Source organism: Botrytis cinerea, chromosome 8, assembly GCF_000143535.2.
Source record: "Botrytis cinerea B05.10 chromosome 8, complete sequence".
Lineage (NCBI taxonomy): Eukaryota > Fungi > Ascomycota > Leotiomycetes > Helotiales > Sclerotiniaceae > Botrytis > Botrytis cinerea.
In genome coordinates this window covers 2011814-2034534 of record NC_037317.1, presented here as the reverse complement: position 1 = coordinate 2034534, position 22721 = coordinate 2011814, and the positions used below count along the sequence as shown (strand labels likewise).

Genomic DNA, 22721 nt, shown 5'->3' with positions numbered 1-22721 from the left:
ATAATAACATAACAGATTCACCTGCAATCTGAAAAAGAGACCAAAGGTTACTTATAAGGAAAATTCCATCTCCGACCGCCAATACATACATGAAAGTGGGTGAAAGGTTGTCATATCAAGATTTGGTTCGGTCCTGAAGTACTTGCGTTCCGAGAGATAACACTGCCGGTTTTGAACTACCATACCAATATGCAATGGCAATAAAAATATACATCTGATGAAACACAAGAAACATAAACGCCGTAGAAAACTCGAATATAAGTTCTCCATTCCATACATTCGAGCCTCCTCCCATGCCCCTATCAGAATATTGAATAATGAGATATGCAACAAAACTTTTCCAATGCATAGTATTCACCCCGGAAATTTTTGTTTCGTCCGAATCTGATAATCCAGATCTAAACTCCAATTGTGCGCCATGCATGCGTCTAGAATCAACAGAATGATCAAAATATATTTCTTCATTTCCTCATTACTTCATAAGTCCATAGGTATAGTAACATACAGGCAATGCTCTGGTATTCTCACGATAGTTTAACTCATCCATAACCATAAACCCACCGTCTACATGTACAAACTAGCCACGGCTGTAATATCCCTTTTGATGATCTCTTGACAGGTTTGCATTTTTTGAAACAACTCAGGATCACCAATAATCCTAGCCGCATTTCTGACCTCCCTACAGGTTTCATCTAATCTCGTGATGACTCTCACAATAGTACCTTCAAGTACATCCGTCAGCATTGTAATATTCTTGAAACTCATTCCACGCGCCCATTCATATACGACTTCCATGAGTCCAAAACGCTCAGGATGAGCTTCAAAATCATTGGATTCAGATGTTGGTTGAATGACTTGATGTAATATTTGCATGTCTGTGATCTTCTTTGAGAGTTCGAGGATTTTGATTTTTCCGGATTCTAAGGAGCTAGGAAGAGTTGGGACAACAGTTGTTTTTTCTTGGAAAATAAAGGCACTAAGAAGAGAGACAATTTCCTCTGGCGTGTACGCCGAGAGTACGTTGTCAAGAATCAGTTCTGTGAGGATTAATTCATCTGCGGAGTGTATCTCGCAAGCGACCTTTCCCTTGAGTTGAACGCGAGAGGCGTCATCGATAAAGTCTAGATCTTTGAGGACTTGGATTCGTTGTTCGTAGTCGGGTAATAGTTGAAGATTGTTGTCAGACATAAGTTGGCGAAGTTGAATGATGTTGGCTTGAATTAGCCATTGATCATGACACATTGCGAACTGAGGGTAAATTTATTAGTAGATGTTGTATGATGCAACCAAAGACTTGAAGGGAAACCTACATGTTTCAAAAATGAGGGACATTTCAAGCAATTAGCTTCTTGGGCGATGGTAGCTTGTTCCGCACGCTTTACAAGGTTTTCCCTCAATTGGAGAACCTTGATCTTAGACCAGTCCAATTCATCCCATATATCACTTTCCCATGATGAACACAAATTGAAAAGAATCTGTTTAGCGCTCTCATAAAGTTCACCGCCTTTATATATTTCAGGAACTACCCCCTTCAAAATTGTGTTAGTGACGCACTCCAAATCATCAACAGAAACATAGCAAGTCTTGGTAGAAATGTGCTTCTTGAGATTTGGAAGTTTAGTGAATGTTCCTCGGAACTTGGGTAGAAATGGCAACAAATCAGTTGTATCCCATTGATCTCGTCTTGTTCTGATTTCGAGAATATGGACAGATAGGCCATTCACATCTGTAGCACCGTCACGAACAAGAATACCGGGTGTGCGAACACCATCCTTGTGATAAACTACCAATCGACCTTTGACGAACATTCGACGACCAATAGCAGTTGCTAGTGATCCAATATGAACATCGCGAGTAAGTTGCTTGTAAGTCTGAGTTGCTTCATGGCAATTATCTAAATCTTGTTCACAAATATCGCAAGGTTCTCTGGTGATCTTAGCTAGGTCTGCTTCGGACAATTTGACTGCCTTTTCGTGCTCTGGTAGAAGTTGTTGGGTAGCATGTTCACTAAAACTTCTTTTAATCATCTCCTCGATTTTCAATGCCTCAACTCGCAAGAGGTTAAGTATCATGTTGTACGTCAATCTAAATTGGGAGCGAAGCTTTGACGGTTCTCCAAGGATCATTTGTCGAAGCTCAGTAACGGGTGGCGCTTCACCCCCTCCTGGTGCAACAATTATGACCGACCCTACAGTATCTAATCCACGACGACCTGCTCTACCAGCCATTTGAGTATACTCTCCAGGCAATAAATCACGGAAAGATTGCCCATCGTGCTTGCGATATCCGGAGAAGACAACTGTTCTGGTTGGCAAATTCAATCCCATGGCAAATGTTTCCGTGGCGAAAAGCACTTTAACCAAGGTTTGTGCGAATAGCATCTCAACGATTTCCTTCACAATAGGTAGAAGACCACCATGGTGAACAGCAATACCTCTTCCAAGTAGATCTCGTAATCGAATGATTTGTGGTAGTTGTCGGTCCTCTGGCTTCAGTCGAGCAATTGATTTTTCAATTGTCATGTGTATCGCACTCTTTTCAGTCGCCGTACAGAAGTCTTGATTACTCAATGCATCTGCATTTTCTTCGCATCTCTTTTTGGAAAAGACGAAAATGCATGCTGGAAGTAGGTTTTCTTTTTTGAGAAATTGAACTAGATGTACCCACAATGTCTTGTCTTGAGCAGCTGTTGTTCGGCCTCCAGGTCTACCACCACGTCCCATATGTCCTGGGTTATGACTAGCACGAGGTGGTCCGCTACCACCACGACCACCTCCACGTTGTGCCCCTCCACGTTGTTGACCACCTCCACGTTGTGCACCGCCGCGCCCATTCTGACCTTGACCTCTACCTCTTTGATTTCCTCCTCCACGAGCATTTGAGGATTCCGGTGGAGGGAGAGCCTTTACTTTATCTCTTCCAGATAGTGCATCGTTTGCGGACTTCCAGCCCTTCTCGATGAACTTCTTTTCTGCATCCACGATCTTGTGCATGCCTTTATCTGCCCAAAGGTAATGTTCTAGTGGAACCGGTCTCTTCGGGGTTGAGATGACATAGATATCTTTCTTTTTAGTTCTTCCAACCCAGGATGCAAATTCGTAGGTGTTGGGAACAGTTGCGGACAGCAGAATTAATGTTACATGTTCTGGTAACATGATGATAACTTCTTCCCAAACCACTCCTCTCTCTAAATCATTAACGTAATGCACTTCATCGAAAATAACAAATTCCACATCTCTGATTAAATCAGCGCCCCTGTAAAGCATACTTCTTAAAATCTCCGTGGTCATGATAAGACAGCTCGCCTCAGGGTTGATCTGCACATCTCCCGTAAGAATACCAACTTCGTCGAAAACTTGTCGGAAATCTCGGAATTTCTGATTACTTAATGCTTTGATCGGAGATGTATAAATTGCCTTGGTCATATGCTTAGCGGCAAGAGCAATAGCATATTCTGCTACTACTGTTTTACCTGCCGAAGTATGAGCAGCAACAAAGACTGAATCCCCGCTTTCCAAATGATAAACTGCTTCCTTTTGAAAAGTATCCAGTTCGAAAGGCCAATCTCTTGCCATGTCAGGAACTAATTCTCTGAAATTTGGAATGTCTCTCTTGACATCAACCATATGTGCCCATTCTTTCCCACTTCTCTTTGCGCTTGAGGCTGCTAGTGTACCATGGGGCTCCAGTGCCGGATACTCGACTGGCAACATTGAATCAATATCATCTTCTTCTTCGTCTGAGCTTTCCGAAGAAGCTTCATCCTTCATGGCACCATCTGCTCCATTTCCAGACACTTCCTCGGCTGGTTCTTCCTCTAGGACATTCTTCACGTCTTCAGCCTCTTTCTCATCGACTCCTCCCTTCTTCTCAAACTTTAGGCCCCTAGCAAATCCCGGTGGTACGCTTAATAGCCCATCCTCGCCACCAAAGTTTATGATTCTTTCCAGGCTCTTTTTTTCAGGTCCTGTATTATCGTTTTTATCGACCTCTTCATCCAGAGCAGCCGCAGCCACTACAGCATCTAATCCTCCGGGTGCGAATGGAAAGAAACCTGCTGCACCTCTGACAAAATCTGCCTTATTTGCTGGTTTTCTCATAAAAGACGTAGAGTTCTTAGCAGTTGCGCTGTTTGCTGGTACTGTAACTTCCTTGTAACCTGTAACCCGCCCTTCCAAACCCTCTCTAGTGAACCGTGTGATTGTACGTGTCTGGGTTGGAGCTAGTTGAAAAAGGTCTGTATAATTTGCTGGTGAGTCCCAGCGCCTGAATAAGAATAGATGTTAGTATTGCCCAAGAAGCTGCCCATACTATAAATCTCGCGCATCTTGTCAAGCACACAAATGCACTAGGGCCCCAGTATGGAAATGGTGAAGGAAAAATAAGACTTACTGTTGAAGCCTATTTAACCATTCTGTAGAAAATGTGGTTGATGGTGTTAGGTACTTCTGTTCAAGCTCCTGTTGAAGCTCGTCGCGATTTTGCTTGATGCGTTTTGTTGGACGTTGCTCATCGAGTATGCTGTCAATCCAGTCATCCTGTGTTTCGAGATGAAGATCATCTAAAGCTGCGACTAGACCCTCTGCCATGGTTGACTGACAGATCTTCCACAAAGCTTGGAAGTGCTGTGTAAGTAGGTAGCTCCTGAAGATGCAGCTTCTCAGGTACAGTACGTGCTTTACAAAATTATGGTGGGGGTGGGGTTCTTGGGCTCCGCTCTGCACCAGCGACAAAAGCTGAATGATGGGGTTACAAACTTATTATCACTTGGGAATTCACAGATTTTGAGCAATTCCTTGACGAATTCAAAGAAGACGAGTTTTACAATCTTTGTTATGTTTGACATTCAATTCAATTTAACTTGATCGGCTCAATGGCATAGCCAATTGCTCACCACATTAGACCCACCATTGCCAATCACTTCAATTGACATCATATAAATCGTGTTGTTTAGTAGGTTGCTTGTACTACGGAGAGTATTCTCTTTGGAATACGATTCTGAATGAAAAAGTTTCATACGAAATAGTTCTCCTCAACGCCTCATAATTCTGCCATTGTAAACCCTAACGCCAGCCGCAACCTGTTTACCATCCCCCATCCATATCCATCATAGCTTCCATAGCATCCAAATCGTCTTCTTCCGCTTGTGTAGATTTTCCTGTATCTTGTTTCTCAGGTCGACTAGGAGGTGCATTGTCGTTATCTGCGGCAAGCAATGCTTCGAGATCATCATCTAACATTTCGTCATCGCCCCCTTCCTGTTCAGCTTCTGCAAGTAATGCCTCTAGATCATCGTCTGGCGGCCCATCATCCCCGGCTGTGATAACTTTCGAGGGACCAAATATATTATCATTACCGCCACCAAAAATTGAAGTAGATTGTACAGCTGGGTTTTGTCGCGCATTCTTCGGAGTAGCATCATACATATCATTGAAGTCTGGATCTTGATTTGGAACTGGTGTTCTAGGTCTTTCGCTCGCTGCACTTTCGAATATTGGTGCTATCCTCGAGGCTGTTTTCTCTCGTTCATTGTCTTCGCGTGGAGGTAATTCTGGTTCATCAAATAGGGAATCTTCGTGGACCGATGACTTAGGTTTCCCCTCATTAATCCAGTCCATTCTCGCAGATTGTATCATTTTTTTGTGACCCAACTTTTCAACCATAGTTAATGCGTCAGCAAATTTAGCTTTCGGAAATAGATCATCGAGCCAGAGCTGGTAAAATGCAAGCAGACGAGCTGCATCTGAGTACTGTATTTTTGTGAGTTTAAAGCTGATATCCAGAATTGTTACTACACATACCTCATGGCCTTTACCCTTGAACTTCAAATGATCTGCCGCTTTTTTCCGTAATTTTGGTATTCCTGCCGAAGACAAAAGTCTTAAAATCCATATTAGTACCTCCAAATCTATCTACTAGACATAATGAACATACTTGTGCTCATCAAGTTTTACTCGAGGAACCCGAGGCTTCTTGGTAACCTCGATTTCCTCATCAATGCCAAGTCCTGCACCACTTTTGTGATTTCTTTCTGAGTTCTTGGTTGTCTCTTTATCTTTGCTTCCAGGAACCACGTAATTGTCGCTGAAAGGATCATTTGCATCTCCAGCATCGTAATCGAAAAGGTCATCTAGATCATCGAATTCGTTTCCACCGGCATTGGGCGTCTCGGTGGGAAGAGGCCTTGGTGGTGGAGAATCCATCATATAAGTATCTGGATCAATAATCAACGTCCAGTAAATTTCATTTCCTCAAAATTTAAGTATAGCCCAAATTCACATAGAAATTCAAAGTCCGTTGGGTCAGACGCGTCGACGATAAGGGAAGACGCGACGGATTGTGAGGCAAAAACCAATCTAAGTCAGGCAGAAATATCTTGACCTGGCCCATGCACAATTTAGCGTTTCCATATCGAACCTCCATCAAGAATTGACCTCACCAGTGCGCTGAATCCCAATTGTAAGCAATTGGTACATTTCAAAATGTCGAATACCGAGCAAAGGCCATTCGTGCCTTCAAAGAAAATCAATACCGAGTATCCTGTAAGTTCTCATCACTTTGCTGCAGAACTTTTGCGCAAGAATCACATCGGCTAACTGCTCCCAAGCTCATCGACAGTGACCCGTACGTTCTATAACCCCGCCAGTAGTACCGCGAGAGGGGGCGAAATACTGATAGTATGATACAGACATATTAAACGAGTACTTGGCTATGCAAGACCGTCGGACTATGCGGTTGGAGCCGCGACGGCTACCGCAGGACCGGGTCTGATGTTATTGTGGGAACGAATTTCACCTTCACTCGTTGGAAAAGGAGGATTTGCTCCAATCATGCGATTATCTGGAGTTATTGGTGCTGGAGCTGGTTTCTTCATGTTTTACCAACGTTCTATACGTATGTATTCATATCAATATCTTCCCCGCTCTACCCCCGCGCCTCTATTTGAACTCCTTCGGAGTGCTAATTTACAATGACAGTGCGGTTCTACGGTTTCACGGAGAACAAGCGTGAACAAGAAATGGATATGAGAGAAATGGTGAACAAAGTTAAGAAGGGAGAGTCTTTATATGGCGAAAGCTCAACTACACCATATATTCAAGGAGTTGCATCGAGGAACTCGAGATATGCAGGAGTTTGGATGCATGTTATGCCTTGGTTTAACATGGTAAACCACAACCAGCATGGAGTTGATACAGCCAAGTACTACCAACAAGCCGAGAGGGAGTTGGAAGCCGAGAGTTCGGGAAAGAAACTGTCAAACTAGAAGTGCGAGTGGTGATGAAGCGGCGCTTATGGAAAATATGTTTTGGAGGTGAAATCGAACAAATCGAAAAGAATGATTGTAGATAGGGATACTGAAATGATGCGCTTAACTTTTCGGCCGTAAGTCTGAGTTGTGAAAGTGTGAGTGTTTAGATGACGTTTATATATTGAATTTTCGCGTGATATGCATCATCTTGTCTTTTCATAATATACTACCCGGGGTATATATCGACTGTCTACTGTTTCCAAACCATACGCCGTCTATCCTTTAGAAGCCACCCAGTAGACCGAAAGATCTCAAATTTAACCCGTTTCATCAACCTTCACTCTCGAATCTATTATTGGTTCCACCTCTAACTTCAAGACTCTCTCTTTCTTATTTCTGGGCTCGGGCGCTGTAGCATATTAGCTTTGTTGGGTCGTCAACAAGTGGAAATACAATCAGAATATTTACCCCTTCCATTCTCTTGGACATAAAATCTCCTTAGAATAACAATTGCTTCTTCTCGCAACCATCCGCCACTAACCTCATAATCGCCCTCATGTTTCTTGGTTCTCATTTCGTCGAGTGTCTGATCGTTGCCATCTTTCGCTTTGTCTTCGGCGACGTCATGACTATCGAATTTTCCATTCTCAACATGAATGTTCAAAACTCCACCATTGCCTCCAAATTTATCATTAACCGCCCCATACCACACTTTCCGTATTCCAAATTGTTGCAATAATGAGGCACACATTATACATGGTTCTATCGTGACGTATAGATCCAGGCTTCTCATATCCTCCGGCCCATAGCTACGTTTTGAATTTTCACTCTCATCAACTTTTTCGTCGTGGCACTCAATTTCACTCTCTCCTCTCTTTCTCTTGACGCTTCTATTTTCATCCACATCGCCACGTTCAACCTTGGGGCTCGAAGATAATAGTTCATCAATGGCAATAAACTCTGCATGCCTTGTCCCATTATAGCTCCTGTTGGTGGCATTCATTCCTCTAGCTACGACCTTCTTAAGGGTCGGATCAACAAGTACACAACCTACGGGAGTCTCATTGGTGCTCAAAGCGAGATTTGCCTACAAATATGTCAAAATTGATACTAAACGAATAGATGACTAGATAAAATACCATGGCAAGAGCTTCACGCATGAAAAATATGTGTGTGTCTATTTCATCTTGAGTCATAAATTTTGCATCGGGTGGCAGATTTATTTGCGATGGCACTTTCGTATCAGAGATGATATCTGAATTTATCAATGAAGACTCCATAGTTTTGGATTGATCACTTGCTCTCTTGACTTCAAGTGGGTAGAGAAAAGCTTCTCAGTGATGAGGAATTAAGAGAAACCCGTGACGAGCGAAAGACGATAATTTCAAGTTTCAAGTCACATGATCAAAATGGGACACAAAGACTTGCTCCAAATGCTTTCGCTTACTATCTATCTCTACCTGTCACCAGAAATTGGATTATAGAATGTTGACATCACTGTTGGTCCCTTGCAATTTCTCGAAAGATGTTAAGATACACTTAACAAGAGAAGATTAAAGAGTTGTAATCACGAGGAAAACCCTAATTGTCCAAAATACAGAGATTGAGGCCGGCAACGAATAATCTATCAAACCCTAAAACTATCTAGATGTTGATAGAGGAATATCATAATTTAAACCCGATAGGTACTTTCAAGACTTCGAACCTATAAATACTCATTAAATTATTAATTATCGAAACTCGGATGTTTGATGATCTTGATCAGCAAATATCAATTCGGTAGTCAACATTATTTAAGACATAAGTCAATCCAAAATGATTCAAACTTTCAATAACCTTCACTAATTCTTCGATAACGAATTGAGTTAAATTCAGTTTTTCAAAACAAGGGACAAGGCTTCCATGGAAGCAAATGAGAACCGCGAATTGCTAGAGATATACAGGTTCATGTATTGATATTCCATAATTAACCAAAGGAATACACTACTTCGAGATTTTCATTTTTACTATTTAGAGTTTTGGCTAATTGTTCGTCTCCAGCCGCCTGGTAATGGGCAATTTGTACCTACAAACTTTTCGACGCTCTCTTCCTACAACACTTCACTTGCGAGACTACCCCTATTTATGGTTCTTCTATTATGAAGTCTTATTGAGTCTCGTTCTTGTGATCTACAGGGCATGAGCTATTAGTGAGCTTTACATTCGGAGGTAGCTCTATCAATGGTTCAGTCTTCACGACAAATTCCATGTCAGCTTGGTTCGAATCTGGGAGTCTCTCCATTATTGAATTGGAAGTAGTTTGAGACCTTTCGCAATTAGTCTGGACGCTTTGATCTCTTTAGTTGTCGTTCCAAAGTTGCTTGAAAGTCGTAGCAGGGCTTTCGAGGTTAATTGTCTCACATTCGGACAGCTTGTCTTTCTTCAAAGATTCATGTCAACAAGTGTTCTCAGCCGTCTTAAGACATATATCAGTGTATATAAGAGAAGACATGACGCATCTAAATTCCGTTTCATCATTAGCAACGTCTCCATCTTCAAGTGAGAGTCATCCGCATACCATATCAAACAGATATCCTACGACTTCTTGCAGTGACCACAATCTCCACTCAATCAACCTTTTAAAACACCAAACACAATCGCATCACCAAACCGAAGATGCATTTAACCAAGCCAGCTCTCTTCGCTGCTTCCCTCTTATGGGCTACCGCCTTTGCCTCTCCCATCAACTCGTGAGTCTACTCCCCTGAAGAAATACTCAGTTTTAGATCATTGCATCTCTCAAACCTCTAATCTTCTTCTTTCATGAAACTCATATTCCATTCTCTTATTTTAAAAGCTAACATTTAATTTTAAGTCCGGCCATACTCAGAACTAGAGGACTCATTGGTGGTTCCACAACCGATGGTAGTACGAAAGACATTGCAGGCAATACCGCTGCCGGCAATCCTGTAGGAGATGACAATACGAAAAGTATTTCAAAAAGTAATGCTGTCGAGGGTGCTATAGACAGTTTTCATTTGGACGACTTTGCAGGGAGTCTTACTGCTCGCGATGTTTCAAAGAGGGGTCATAGACGCAGCAGTGCCCCTGGTTCATCTAGTGGCTCTGGTTCATCTAGTGACCCTGATTCTAGTCGTCCTTCTGGTCCATCTATTGTTACTGATGCAGTTTGTGGTGCCTCCGATACTACACAAAATGATTCTTCGAAGGATGCGAACGAAGCGAACGATGCTAAATCAGACTCTGGTACTCTTGGCGATCTTATGAGGCGTGGTATTGTCGGGGCTAATGCGGAAGGTCTTACTGCTCGCGATGTTTCAAAGAGGGGTCATAGACGCAGCAGTGCCCCTGGTTCATCTAGTGGCTCTGGTTCTAGTCGTCCTTCTGGTTCATCTAGTGGTGTCACTGATGCAGTTTGTGATGCCTCTGATACTACACAAAATGATTCTGCGAAGGATGCGAACGATGGTGGTCCCTCTGATTTATCTAGTCGTCCCCCTGGTTCATCTGGTGGTCCCTCTGATTCATCTAGTATTTCCCCTGGTTCATCTGGTATTCCCCCTGCTTCATCTAGTGGTGTCACTGATTTAGTTGGTGATAACTTCGATATTGTACAAAATGATTCTGCGAAGGATGCGAAGGATGCGAACGATGCTAAATCAGATTCTGGTACTCTTGGCGATCTTATGAGGCGTGGTATTGTCGGTACTAACGGCGCTGAGAAGCGTTTTGTTGCCCGCAATAATGACGGTACTGTACACGATGCTAATAAAGCTGTACACGATGCCAACAAAGCTGTCCATAATGCCCTGCATGGATTGCTGCATGGGATATTACTCTGAGCTGAAAAGTCCGATCAGAAAAAGGCCATTTTGGTGGCTTGCACACCAGCTTTGCCTCTGATAGTACGTTAGGCGTTTAGTGGGAAGTCATATGTATACGCCCGTCAGGTCATAAAGATTCTTGGTTCGGTCATTCTGTCGATATTATCGTTGTCGATGTACTTCTTCTGTTCAGCGGATCTATTATACACGTATTGGTAGTTCATTTTATACATAATACACAAACAAGCATTCTTGATTTAATTTCAGCAGTTTATAATACTTCTTTTACGCATTAAAATAAAGATTTAAAACTCCAAACATAGCCCCATCAAAATTATCTATGCGTGTATTTCTAGATCAGCCCTTGGTCTCAGCTAATAAGCCTCAGCAGATCTTTCTTCTAGATATCAATTTTCCTGATGATAAAATGTTTAGCGCGGAGATCAGTGACTTCCCGTAAATTACTAATACTACTATGCTCGATGCATACCAAATATCGGATGACAAAATTATGGAAACGCGAAAACATATTTCCTGGTTTTTGTACCTTAAGGGAAGGTCAATATAAAGATAAAGATGACTGACTACTCAACACATGTATTTTTTATTTAAACCCTTATGTTGAGAAAGTGCGAAATATTGATGGTAGCTTGGTTTGACCGTGTGTGAACAAAGAACCTTATTTCTATTCTCATTAGCGGCCGCTATACAACTTTTATACGCCGAGACACGATCAAACCCATATTGATGTATTCTTGCTAGATCCTAATTACTGTAGAATGGTTCTGGACTTCCATCATTCATTCGTGATATTCACAGTATTCCAGAAAGTGCTCACGTGACCATTCCATAAGTCGTGACTCACACCCTGGAACATGGACGCTTCGTAAATCCAAATCGAGTCCATGCAAAGCTTCAAATTTCAAGACATGTCTCTTGCCAAAAGACCCAAAGAAAAGAAGTCACGCAAAGGCTGCTGGACGTGTAAAAGTAAGCACACATCTACAACCATTTTCTCAATCACCGTAACCTTTACTGCCCCGCCATCCAATGTAACCCCCACATTGGTGTACACGATCTAACAGTTCATGAAGGCAGAAAAATTGGATGCGACAAAGGCATTCCTCATTGCAATAATTGCAAAAGAACAGGTCGGTTTTGCGAAGGTTATGGTGTGAAACTTCACTGGCCAGAATCGGGCGATGGACGGAGGCCGGTTCATTCTTGGGAGAATGAAGCTCATCTACCTGAACAAACTTTTCTGGCTTTCCCGACACGTGGAAAATATCAATTTTTGAATTCAAACTTTCTTGACTTGAAGATTGCTTCTGGTTATCAGCAGGAATGCTATTCAACACATCGGTATATGACAAGCCCTCAGAGAAGCCTGAAGTTTGGATATGAAACTACTCTTGGGTCACGGGATGCGACATTATTATCTTATTGTAAGACGAAGGAGTTCTCCACATAATGGAAATACATTAACAAGCTCCTATAGATACAGAGGTTTTATCTCGCATGATTACTACCATTGATGATAGTTTGAATGGTTTTCGGAATTACCTACTTCCAAATGCTCTTGCAGATCGCTACCTTTCATGTCTGAGTCTTCGATATGCTATCCTTGCAATATCGGCATATCATTTATGGGGGACTGAAGCTGCAGTACAATACAAGGTTTCTGCTATAAGCTTTTTATCACAGTCTATTCAAAGAGGAGATGGTGGACTTCGAGGGCAATTTGCTACTTGTATGATGCTTTGTGTGGGCGATGTAAGTATATCTAAGCTGCAATCATTAAAGGCTTACATCTCTTAACTCCGGATAGGTTTTTGATGGGGCTGATGGAAGTTGGCCTACACATCTCAAAGCTGCAAGGGCTATTGGCTTAACAATGACAAAAGATCATTTTCTAAATACTTGGCTTTTATATCATGATGTCTTAGCAGACTTTAGTTTGGGGAGTCGGCAGAGACAATTTCTAAGTACTACATTCTTGGGGGCCCCGAGTGCAAACCCCGAGAACAAAATCGTAAGTTATGTGCAGTCATTAAAAGGATGAAGCTGAAACTTGCAGATCATTGGATCGCTAGGATGTTCGCTTGAAGTCCTCGAATGTATATCCTGTATCAACGAGCTTTCTGGATTAACAGAAAGGCAAGGAGAATTTCAGGATTTTGCCCGAGGGCTTGTAAAACAACTCGAAAATGCTCATCAAATCTCCGCAATCATGGAAGATGACACCACTGGTAAGATTGATCAGATGAAAATAGAAAATACGGCCGAACTTTACCGGCTGGGTGCTCTCATATATCTTCATTCAATATTATCAGTACCTTCCGACTCCGATATAATACAAGATCTAGTTAGTAAAGCTTTGGCAATTCTGACTAGGAACGGTGTTTGTACTAGTCCATGGCCATTATTCATAGCGGCATGTGAAGTTGTATCTGACGAGCAACGAATTCAAATTCTTGATGTCTTGGAAGATATGCAGAGTGAAAGGAGAATTGGAAATCTAGAAATAGTGAGAGGTATTATAGAAACTGTATGGAAGCAGATGGATTTGGCAGAAGGTAATGGCGCAAGTAAGAGAGTTGACTGGAGGAAATTGGTTGACATGCGGAAACGAATACCTTCCTTCATCTGAGAAAATAGAGTAATTATTGGCGATGATGTAAGATTGTCAATACATAAAATATCAAGATAGAATAACAATCCTTTAATGCTATATCAACCTTTCGGTTAAATGCTTCACTTCTTTCACACTGAACTCAGTGGAAGAACGTTGACCTCGACCAATTCTTCTCCAATCCCTCTTCTCGAAGCCTCCTCAAGAATAGCCTCCGTAGCAGTAGCACCAACTCTCGTGACTCCCAGTGCCCTAACTCTTAATAAATCATCCAGAGTCCTAACTCCACCAGCAGCCTTGATCTGTACCCCTTCCTTTACATTCTCCCTCATCAGATTAAGATGTGGTAATGTGGCACCTTGATAATTGTACATCCCATTACTTTGTTTCACAAATCCATATCCCGTACTAGTCTTCACGAATGCCACTCCAACCTCACTGCAAATACGACACAACTTCACAATATCCGTATCGGTAAGAAAGTCATTTTCGAAGATAACTTTCAATATCGAATCCTTAGACACTACAGCTTCATTGACGGCTTGGATTTCCTTTTGAACATAGTCCCAATCTCCCCCTAATGCTTTGCCGATATTAATCACCATATCAATCTCTTTTCCACCAGCTTCCGCGGCTTTAGTCGCTTCAAACACCTTGACTTCTGTAGTGCTATTCCCAGCAGGAAATCCAATCACGGGACATACATCGACGCCAGTTCCTTTGAGAGCAGAGACGGCTTGTTCAATAGAATATGGTTTCACGCAAGCTGTTGCAACTTTATATTTTGCGGCGATGGAAAGACCAGTGGCGATTTCGGTATCGGTCATGGTGGGATGGAGGAGAGAGTGATCAATCATTTTGGCAAGGATGGGGAGGGATACTAATATCGTCGGCGGAAATTTAATTGAGGATGCCATATTGAGTGAGGTCTTTGCGTATTGGATATTGGACTGTATAGATTATTTGTTGGGAGATGTTTACGAGAATCAAGTATGCACAACACTGCTTGCTTTGGGTTATACCACCAGGTGTACCAAGTAAGTGGGGATGTAACGCTGGTAAGGGCCAAGAGGTGGGGCTCTTTACAAAGAGTCCAACAAGACAGCAAAATACACAACAAACAGTTCAACCACAACTCTCAGTCCCATTTATCAAAGATCGTCTCACTGTAGATTGCTAGTCAAATGAGAGGGACATGTAGTCGTTTTTGAGCCCAGCACTTCCCTACATCGGCCTCGTTTGCGCATTTCCGGCCAAGGAGCTGGGAGGGGTCATGTCTTCCACAAGCTCGATGAGGAGGTCGTAAACCCCAAATTGTGGGTGAAGCAATGCTGCGATATTTGCCTCACCGAAGACGAAAATTGAATATATGATTAGGCCTGCGTTGTGCTCGGTAGTGGCAGAACATATGCCGTCGTTGAAGAGGTGCGCATTTTCGAAAGTTCATGATCAATTGTGGTTAGCGCTCGCATTCATTATTGACACATACCAAAGCTCTCATGCTATGTAACTGCTGCCAAGTATTTCTAAGAAATATATGGGGCAGTTAGACCCGTCAACTGTAGATCCTGATCGAAGTCGAGGATTTCAATATTCGCCAGTGCAGAGGAGAAGGTTGCAGAGATTTTGGTGCATTTTCTCACGCTTTCAATCTTAATTTTGGAAGTCATTTATGGATTAGAATTGTCGTCCCAAAACTTTCGAATTACTTGCTCCTATGATCAATAATGGATGATAAATAGCCATATTGAGTGAGTATCCATTTTTTTGCTTCGAAATACTATTTTTTTCACATGTCATCAATTTGCCACGATAGACATCTATCTCACGATCGTCCCTTCTCTCATTATGGGTGCTGTTCCTGTTCTACATCTATATAGTTGAGTGTGAGTGAATAAGTTCCTTCTAAAGTTTACGTTCCTATTAGTCCATAGAACAATTCTTGTTCGAAATAGTCATGATACATGAATTTATAAGTTTTCGACAAGGCGACTGTTGTGTGTCGTTCTGAACTTTTCCTTGAGTTCTTCTCTCCTTCCAAGAGAAGTCGAAAATGAATGGTTTGTGTCTGAATTCATACGAAAGTTTGGCGTGTATTCTCTTCATTCTACATATGGAAGTTGCTCCCCTTGGACTTCAAATATCATCGTCTCTCTCCTCTTCTTTTTCTCTTGATTTCATAACTCACATACGTTCTTTTTCGTTCTTTGCCAGACACTATAATTATTTACTCCATCATATCAAATGATTTCTCACTTCAAGCTCTAAGTTATAAGTCAAAGACACTGGAAGAACTTTTGAGCTACTGTTTGTAAATCACACCTCTAACTTTTACCCTTAAATTTCACATCCTCCTTACTTCCTACACTTCAATATGGCCAAGAAAAAGAAGAGCAGTTGTCGAGAATCTCCTGAAGATACTGCCAGGCGGCTTAAGAAAGAAAGACTCGCAAGAATAAATGCCGAAGCCAGGCGGGAAATCGTACAAACCCGTATTTTGGCAGCTGAGGAAATGGTAGCAAATGTGAGTCTAACTCGGCTTCCTAAGCTCTTTGATTCCAATATCTACGCATTGTTCAGATCCAGTATTAATCTCCTTAATTGCCCCATTTACCTCTTGGAGGTGTATATCAAGAAGTACCTGTACAATTGTATCTGAAATCTTTTAAGTCTGTTGATGGCCTTCAAGTTTCTGGAACGCTTTAGGCATTTCGATTAGTTCGTCGCTGTGGTGCATTAGATGACAACCCTAATACGCTATCTTTGTAGTAAATTGCTAAATCTCCAATTTCACAGCGCACAAAATTGCACTTCCTTTCGTCGAAAGCAATTGCAGCAGGCCCTGTCGAAACTTTTGACCTATTCCCCGTCGAAGTCAAGCTACAAATACTCAAAGAATTGACAGACATCAATTCGTTGTACTCCTTAATTTCTGTCTCCCGATCTTTCCATGAATTTTACATCAATGACCGATATCAACGCAAAATATTCTGCAAAGTCCTCGTCGAAGAAATGACCCTTCCTATCTTCCTTCAAGCGGTTGCCATATTCAGTAACTCAGTGCGCAGTATAAGATGGACAGGCAAATGGACTAAAGCATTCCAGAATGTGGGCGAATTTATGGACCAGTATTCCACAAATTCAAGAGTCGAAATCTTCAACCATAGAAGTTATAACATGAGAACCCTGGTCCGGATTGCAGAATTTCATTTGACAATAAAAGCTGTCACTCACGATTTTTTCAAATCTTGCTTAGATTTGCATCCGGGAACGCACGAGAGGTATGAGAAAAACGGATTAAAGAGGCTCGAGGAGCTTCGGATACAACGAGCTTTCTATAATCTTGAGCTATACCTCCGTGTATTTAAACGCGGCGATCATTATCTCAATAAACAAACTTTGCTGAACAAGCAGTTATACGGAACAATCCCAGGGCGTCTAAAGGTTAGGCGAGAAATTCATGAGACATTCTTTAAGCATTTCAGCTATTGGGAAATCGAAGAGATAGCCTCGGTAAAAGACTACATGGAAAGAGAATACAATGATATCATCAACGAATGCAAAGATTTTTTAGCCAAAAATTCCCAGGCTCAACAGTACGGTTCTTCATCGACTCTAAAAAGAATAAATGAAGCGGGGATCAAGTTGGACGACTACGATAATTTCACGAACCATTACAACAAATTCACTCGAACTTTTGTCAACAAGGGTGTTGAGTTCTTTTGGAAGGTTTGCAACCAAAATGGACCCAAGACAAAAATTCCTCTTATAGACATCTCAATACAACAAGACACCATGCTATTGTCTACTCAATTCACTAAGATGAAGATTATTGACCTATTTATGACAGACCTGGCCATGAATGTTCAACGAAGCCAAACTGACATATCAAAATGCCTTCAATTTGTGAGATGTTATGGTCGCTTTCGTGGAAGCAGAGCGGGGCAACTCGATCTTCCAAGCTCCATCTACGCATGGCGTTATATGTATCCGTTTCTGATGTCCCAACCTTGCTATTATCGGGACTACTTGTCATCTTGGGGTTATTGTATGTGGGACGTGGACCGAATATCCCACATTCGATATTCTAATCGGTATGGTTCCATCGAACTTAAACATGGTCCAAGGTCACGTTTGAGCTCTCAGGTTGTACCTTTAACCAGTAATGTTAAGTAATTTTGTATAGCGTTGATGCTATAGGCATCAAATCTGGTTGCACCATCAGCGTATTTGTTTAGTTTAAGTGTTATAATCAAAATAACCATTCAAACTTCCATAGCTTGTAATCTACAATTTTCTGATTATGTTTTGACAATCAAGTGGTCGTTTAGGCTTGTAACAGAAGCGCTTGCCAGCACTACATCCTGTTGTGTTAATGGTTGATCCATTTCTTCTTCTGCAGAGAGGTCTATCTTCCTTCTAGTAACTTCAATATTCAAGCTCCTTGAAAAGCGAAATTCATTTCAAAAGTTGGAAGCTCACATATTTTCTTTTGGATCGGGCTATTGGAAGCTCGACGCCGTGTGTCACAATGAACTTGCAATTGCGGAAAGATGGTGTCGATTTGGCCATATCAAGTATGAGCTACAACGAAACGGATTTTGCTAAGCAATGGAGTCAACGGTTTGTTGAATTCTAAAAAAGAGACAAGGAGCACTTGTATCGAGTTCTTGAGGAGCGAAGTGAAACAGTCTCCTCGAGCTCGAGAGACAGAGATACATTGCGAGGTTTGACCCCGTGACTTGAATGTGTTGCCAAAGATGGAAGTTGCGATCTTAGCGCCATCAAGGGTAACATGATTTGGTTTGAACTTTTCACTTTTCAACTTCGCACTCTTCATCGTCAAGAAAACTTTTTCGATGATGTCGAATGTTCTCTTGATTTGAAGGGCATAATAATTTGGTTACCGATTCATTAAGCGACTGGGTGTAATCTCATTGTTCTTCTGCTATTTGATGAGGTTATCCAGATAATCCCTCTGATCCTTCTCTTCGCCACCGTCACATTCACCTTCGAGTATTTCTCTCTTTCGAAAGTCTTGTAGGAATATCAGACCATAATCATGGATAATGATGCCACTTCCTCATTTGTGCCCTCCTGGCCAGACCAGCCGCATGTCAATGGCGGATGCTTCCTGCCCAATGATGGTGACACCAGAACTCAATAAAGTACTTTACACTTATCAACCGAGTTGATGACAATAGTTTTTGAGGTGCTGGATTATCTAAAGAACAATTGGACGAGTGTAATGGATTCAACTTTAGTACTTTCAAGTCATCCTCATCCGGCTGACGGGCTAGTTGGTACTGCAAAGCTTTGGTTGGAAGCATGGTTAGGTAGATTAGTTGTGAAGCTTAAGCTCGGGACCATTGTGTAAGAATGAGATAAGGACTAATGGGCATTTGAGAGTCTCTTGAAAGTAGGTTCCAATGAGAAACTTTCCACCTAGACTTCTATATGACTCGGTATTATAACTTCCCTGCAGATACCCACTTCCGGTAGCAATTCAAAAGTCACAATCTACCATCAAAATGTTATCAGATGTATCAATAATCGTCTCAAAGAATGCCATCAATGTCTCAATCGCTTGTCGGAGGGTGAATGGTCCACAACAGACAACATCAGTTGTACTGCTGCCCTCCGGCTAGAGAAGTGGTTTTATTAAAGACAACAATAGGCTGAAGGCTCTTTAGGTTTTAGAAGTCGCATTATGATATCTCATTTATAGTGTGAAAAACAGCTCTCTGAATCTAAAATCTCAGATCATGGATCAGCATTCCCATTTCTCGACATTTTTGAAGAATTTTTTGCGATCGCTATGAAACTAAAAGTTTGATATCTCCTTATTTTATCAACAGAAAAATAATTCCTGTTTTGTTCTTAGTATTAATTTTTATGCTCACGACAATTATAGCAAATTAGTCACAATGCTGAGAGGTGTCGGTAGTTCACCATCCTACTATACTTGATTACTCTGGCGGTGCGACGGCGGGTTCCACCAACGTTGTTGGCCGTGGTAGTGTCCTATGCGGAAGCACGCTTATCAAAATTAGTTTGATGGTATTAAGAAAGTGTCAAATAATTCACCCCTGATGTAAAAACATAAGGTCTATTCACTATGATAGATTATGAGCCCACCGGGCCGTGATCATGTTACTCAGTTATTAGTCCAAGCACTCATAATATTCCACGCAATCACCTAACTTGTGCGATATTCACAGAAGAGCATAAAAGTCGGCCCTAGAAAGCTAAATATACATGCATATGAGTCGAGTTAATATTTGACCTGAAACCTAAGATTGTCTGAAGTTGAAGAGAATTTTCATAGTAGCGCGGCAGAGGCAAAGCTAGCGTAGTGAGCGAGTGTGAGCATGATTATAGGGCGACTTTGAGTTGCTATTTTCTATGTTATTATTTCCCAGGGCTAAGTTGATTCTCACTTCTTGGTCAAGTTGGTTCGAAAAATATAAGATGACGATACGAGATAGGAATGAGTGGAATTAGCGAGCGCAAGTGGTAAACGTAATCGGGTGGTGTTATCCATTAAATCTGTGTCCATAGTGCAAGTTTTGGCTAATTTTCATACCGACTAGCTTATTCCACAACTTGGTCTATTTCGAAATAAGCTAAGTTGATATCGTAATGGTATGGAATGAATGAGTTTCTTATTTGAATTTGCATATGGAATCAGAGGTGAGAAGCCTATCATGACAATAACGGATGCAAATTTACATTTAGTAAGAGCGAGCTACTGTGGCTCTTAGATGCACAAGGAAGCCTAGCATAATCATATGGACACAGGACTGAAATTCTCATAGACTATACTACGGTGCTACGTAGGTTATTTACGTTGCACCAAATAGTATAAATCTCTCCTTCATCACACTTCCTAAAAAAATAATTACAAATTTAATTTCGTTCGACTAAGAGGATTTCTGCACGCTCATATACTTGAATCCCCTTCACGTATAAGTCTAAGTTCTTCCCTTTAATGATGACTCTCTCCCCGAGAAAAAGGTGATATTGGTATTATTATCAAGATTAGAACAGTGGTTCTATACATTCAAGAAGTATTCCTTGCACTATCCTAAGATTAAACCAGTCTTGTTGATTGATGAAACTTTCCAATATCAGGGCGTCTTCAGCTCTTTCATTTTGTCATTGAAACTGTTTTGGTATAATTGATAGGCAAATTTAGTTGGAGATTTGCAAGAGAACGAGGTTCTTCCCTGGCATATGTGAGTTGAATGCAATAATAGAACCCTTAATTGAAGGATATCCAAGCTGCGAAGGAACTTCTGCTTTGAACTACTTGGGCTACTTTTCCCCTCACCCTTTTACTATATTTACACATTAATATTTTTAGTTCCTCTCAGGGCTCATTAGGGTTTGTCTATAGTTAGAGCAATGTCTACTATCATCTGATTATAATTAGCTACACCCTCTTAGCTGTACCCAAGATAACTCATCTGTAATTCCATTTCTATATTAATGTAACACTTACATATTAGTAGATAACTATCTGTTCTCGACACCTCTTTGTTTGAAATCTTGGTTTTTAAACTCTTTTCTCTATTAAAACGTCCCTGATATTAAACTTGTATTCTCTCTAATCTGTTCAGATGACAGTAAATAAACATTAGAATAATTTAAACTACTATTCCTTCTTTTTGAACCAGTCATATTCTCACCCTTCCTTATACTCTCCAGAAATTTCAATTATTCGTTGTATTCTAGTCATGTATACTCAAGAAATATTCAATCCTCAATAAAGATTTATCTGCTCTCGACTTATAATTTCTGAACATGTTACTCTTGATACACAGTTCGAAGTCAGACAATTCAAATCTTCATATTTGTATTTCAAGCATTTGAATTTCTTAACTTTATTCCTAACTTTTATAAATGCAGATCTCGCCTTTACCTTGTTAACTTTAAGTCTCTAGCTAGAATTTGAGAGTTGGACAACTATTTAAAGTTTCTCCTATCTCATAACAATCATTTTTCATTCATATCTCGAACTTAGATCATGGATATTCTTCTCTACTTCTAATTAACAACAGTATGCTCCTTGTCTCTCGAATTCATCTTATCTTAACTATTCTTCATTCTTTACAAATAACAACACTCAAATTTTCATCTCGACTCAAATAATCGCAAATTTTCATGGTTTTTATCTCCACCTCTCAAACTAAAGTTCCTGAAATGCCTAATTTGAACATGTGACATTTCATTAATGAACTTTTTAATACATCAAGGGGCGGCAGAACTTCGGAGGTGGCTAACCGACAGGCCAAGGTAGATGTTAGAACTATCTTGATGTACATGAGAATGAACTAAAGAGATAAAAAAGGGTCCTAAATGACAATGCATGCGCCTTTTTTGTCATGTTATGTTTTTTTGTACGTCTTCTAGATGTTTCCTGTACACAATGTGGTAATATAAAGGATGTTATAATAGAAAATGAAGGTAATTTCATATGCATTGATGATATTTAGTATTAAATGACATGAATTTGAGGATTAATGAAGTAAGGAAAAGTTGATTTTAAGGGCTTTAAAATGTTTTTACATGGCTTCAAGATGTCTAAAGCTGTTTGTGGGTGTTTAGTAGTTTGTATGAATGTCTTCAAACAATTTTACTGATGTTTTCAAGAGGTTCATGAATGTAGTATCTTAATAACATTATGTTTCAACATCTCCTTTCTGGCATTTTGAATATCTTTGAGATGTATGCCATTTGCTTAAAACGATCATATTTTTACCACAAAATATGACACCACCTTTATAGCACCTGAATGTATCATGCATCTCAAAATTCCCTTGTGATTGAAAATCATTACTATTTTGCCACCTAAAGCTATTGACTAACAAACCAATCCAATCTGACTTTATATCCTACAGCAACGCCATAGAGTCCTTTATTACGGTTGAAGTTTTGTCTGCTGCTCAGAGCCCTAACCCAACCATCTAGTATTGTGACCTGCTTCAGTGCTGTCAGCCGCTATCTCCCACCA

At 40.9% G+C, this 22721-nt stretch overlaps 8 protein-coding genes across 8 annotated transcripts; 4 read left to right on the top strand and 4 right to left on the bottom strand.

Annotated features, from left to right (window-relative positions):
- Positions 1-370: 370 nt before the first annotated feature.
- On the bottom strand, positions 371-4682 carry Bcski2. Its single transcript, XM_001552966.2, has 3 exons — positions 4393-4682; positions 1311-4266; positions 371-1248 (listed from the first exon to the last, which is right to left on the bottom strand). The coding sequence occupies exons 1-3, from the start codon at positions 4587-4589 to the stop codon at positions 565-567; spliced, it is 3837 nt and encodes a 1278-aa protein (XP_001553016.1). The 5' UTR covers positions 4590-4682; the 3' UTR covers positions 371-564.
- A 115-nt stretch (positions 4683-4797) lies between these two features.
- Positions 4798-6313, bottom strand: BCIN_08g05400 (hypothetical protein). Its single transcript, XM_001552965.2, has 3 exons — positions 5935-6313; positions 5802-5880; positions 4798-5750 (listed from the first exon to the last, which is right to left on the bottom strand). Exons 1-3 carry the CDS (start codon positions 6204-6206, stop codon positions 5085-5087), a joined length of 1017 nt encoding a protein of 338 aa, XP_001553015.2. The 5' UTR covers positions 6207-6313; the 3' UTR covers positions 4798-5084.
- A 70-nt stretch (positions 6314-6383) lies between these two features.
- BCIN_08g05390 (hypothetical protein) lies at positions 6384-7386 on the top strand. Its single transcript, XM_024694715.1, has 4 exons — positions 6384-6542; positions 6608-6624; positions 6689-6894; positions 6978-7386. The coding sequence occupies exons 1-4, from the start codon at positions 6483-6485 to the stop codon at positions 7262-7264; spliced, it is 570 nt and encodes a 189-aa protein (XP_024550507.1). The 5' UTR covers positions 6384-6482; the 3' UTR covers positions 7265-7386.
- A 31-nt stretch (positions 7387-7417) lies between these two features.
- Bctad2 lies at positions 7418-8585 on the bottom strand. The gene is made up of 3 exons (XM_001552963.2): positions 8389-8585; positions 7718-8336; positions 7418-7658 (listed from the first exon to the last, which is right to left on the bottom strand). Exons 1-3 carry the CDS (start codon positions 8527-8529, stop codon positions 7567-7569), a joined length of 852 nt encoding a protein of 283 aa, XP_001553013.2. The 5' UTR covers positions 8530-8585; the 3' UTR covers positions 7418-7566.
- Positions 8586-9768: 1183 nt separating this feature from the next.
- Positions 9769-11365, top strand: BCIN_08g05370 (hypothetical protein). Its single transcript, XM_024694714.1, has 2 exons — positions 9769-9978; positions 10104-11365. Exons 1-2 carry the CDS (start codon positions 9905-9907, stop codon positions 11089-11091), a joined length of 1062 nt encoding a protein of 353 aa, XP_024550506.1. The 5' UTR covers positions 9769-9904; the 3' UTR covers positions 11092-11365.
- A 607-nt stretch (positions 11366-11972) lies between these two features.
- BCIN_08g05360 (hypothetical protein) lies at positions 11973-13739 on the top strand. The gene is made up of 5 exons (XM_024694713.1): positions 11973-12063; positions 12168-12518; positions 12572-12846; positions 12902-13105; positions 13151-13739. Exons 1-5 carry the CDS (start codon positions 12003-12005, stop codon positions 13721-13723), a joined length of 1464 nt encoding a protein of 487 aa, XP_024550505.1. The 5' UTR covers positions 11973-12002; the 3' UTR covers positions 13724-13739.
- Positions 13740-13750: 11 nt separating this feature from the next.
- BCIN_08g05350 (hypothetical protein) lies at positions 13751-14858 on the bottom strand. Its single transcript, XM_001552960.2, has one exon. The coding sequence runs from the start codon at positions 14620-14622 to the stop codon at positions 13837-13839; it is 786 nt and encodes a 261-aa protein (XP_001553010.2). The 5' UTR covers positions 14623-14858; the 3' UTR covers positions 13751-13836.
- A 1020-nt stretch (positions 14859-15878) lies between these two features.
- On the top strand, positions 15879-17929 carry BCIN_08g05340 (hypothetical protein). The gene is made up of 2 exons (XM_001552958.2): positions 15879-16229; positions 16502-17929. The coding sequence occupies exons 1-2, from the start codon at positions 16080-16082 to the stop codon at positions 17879-17881; spliced, it is 1530 nt and encodes a 509-aa protein (XP_001553008.1). The 5' UTR covers positions 15879-16079; the 3' UTR covers positions 17882-17929.
- The last annotated feature ends 4792 nt before the right edge of the window (positions 17930-22721 follow it).

Excerpts from the sequence above, each read along its gene's own strand:
- Bcski2 (XM_001552966.2), bottom strand. The coding sequence starts at position 4,589 with ATGGCAGAGGGTCTAGTCGCAGCTTTAGATGATCTTCATCTCGAAACA. Across the intron at positions 4,267-4,392 it reads TGGTTAAATAGGCTTCAACA|GCGCTGGGACTCACCAGCAA; the intron begins GTAAGTCTTATT and ends ATTCTTATTCAG. Across the intron at positions 1,249-1,310 it reads GTCCCTCATTTTTGAAACAT|TTCGCAATGTGTCATGATCA; the intron begins GTAGGTTTCCCT and ends ATTTACCCTCAG.
- BCIN_08g05400 (XM_001552965.2), bottom strand. The coding sequence starts at position 6,206 with ATGATGGATTCTCCACCACCAAGGCCTCTTCCCACCGAGACGCCCAAT. Across the intron at positions 5,881-5,934 it reads GTAAAACTTGATGAGCACAA|ACTTTTGTCTTCGGCAGGAA; the intron begins GTATGTTCATTA and ends ATGGATTTTAAG. Across the intron at positions 5,751-5,801 it reads TCAAGGGTAAAGGCCATGAG|TACTCAGATGCAGCTCGTCT; the intron begins GTATGTGTAGTA and ends ACAAAAATACAG.
- BCIN_08g05390 (XM_024694715.1), top strand. The coding sequence starts at position 6,483 with ATGTCGAATACCGAGCAAAGGCCATTCGTGCCTTCAAAGAAAATCAAT. Across the intron at positions 6,895-6,977 it reads GTTTTACCAACGTTCTATAC|TGCGGTTCTACGGTTTCACG; the intron begins GTATGTATTCAT and ends TTACAATGACAG.
- Bctad2 (XM_001552963.2), bottom strand. The coding sequence starts at position 8,529 with ATGGAGTCTTCATTGATAAATTCAGATATCATCTCTGATACGAAAGTG. Across the intron at positions 8,337-8,388 it reads TGCGTGAAGCTCTTGCCATG|GCAAATCTCGCTTTGAGCAC; the intron begins GTATTTTATCTA and ends ACATATTTGTAG. Across the intron at positions 7,659-7,717 it reads TGTCCAAGAGAATGGAAGGG|CGCCCGAGCCCAGAAATAAG; the intron begins GTAAATATTCTG and ends AATATGCTACAG.
- BCIN_08g05370 (XM_024694714.1), top strand. The coding sequence starts at position 9,905 with ATGCATTTAACCAAGCCAGCTCTCTTCGCTGCTTCCCTCTTATGGGCT. Across the intron at positions 9,979-10,103 it reads TTTGCCTCTCCCATCAACTC|TCCGGCCATACTCAGAACTA; the intron begins GTGAGTCTACTC and ends TTTAATTTTAAG.
- BCIN_08g05360 (XM_024694713.1), top strand. The coding sequence starts at position 12,003 with ATGTCTCTTGCCAAAAGACCCAAAGAAAAGAAGTCACGCAAAGGCTGC. Across the intron at positions 12,064-12,167 it reads AGGCTGCTGGACGTGTAAAA|GCAGAAAAATTGGATGCGAC; the intron begins GTAAGCACACAT and ends CAGTTCATGAAG. Across the intron at positions 13,106-13,150 it reads CAAACCCCGAGAACAAAATC|ATCATTGGATCGCTAGGATG; the intron begins GTAAGTTATGTG and ends TGAAACTTGCAG.
- BCIN_08g05350 (XM_001552960.2), bottom strand. The coding sequence starts at position 14,622 with ATGGCATCCTCAATTAAATTTCCGCCGACGATATTAGTATCCCTCCCC.
- BCIN_08g05340 (XM_001552958.2), top strand. The coding sequence starts at position 16,080 with ATGGCCAAGAAAAAGAAGAGCAGTTGTCGAGAATCTCCTGAAGATACT. Across the intron at positions 16,230-16,501 it reads CTGAGGAAATGGTAGCAAAT|CGCACAAAATTGCACTTCCT; the intron begins GTGAGTCTAACT and ends CCAATTTCACAG.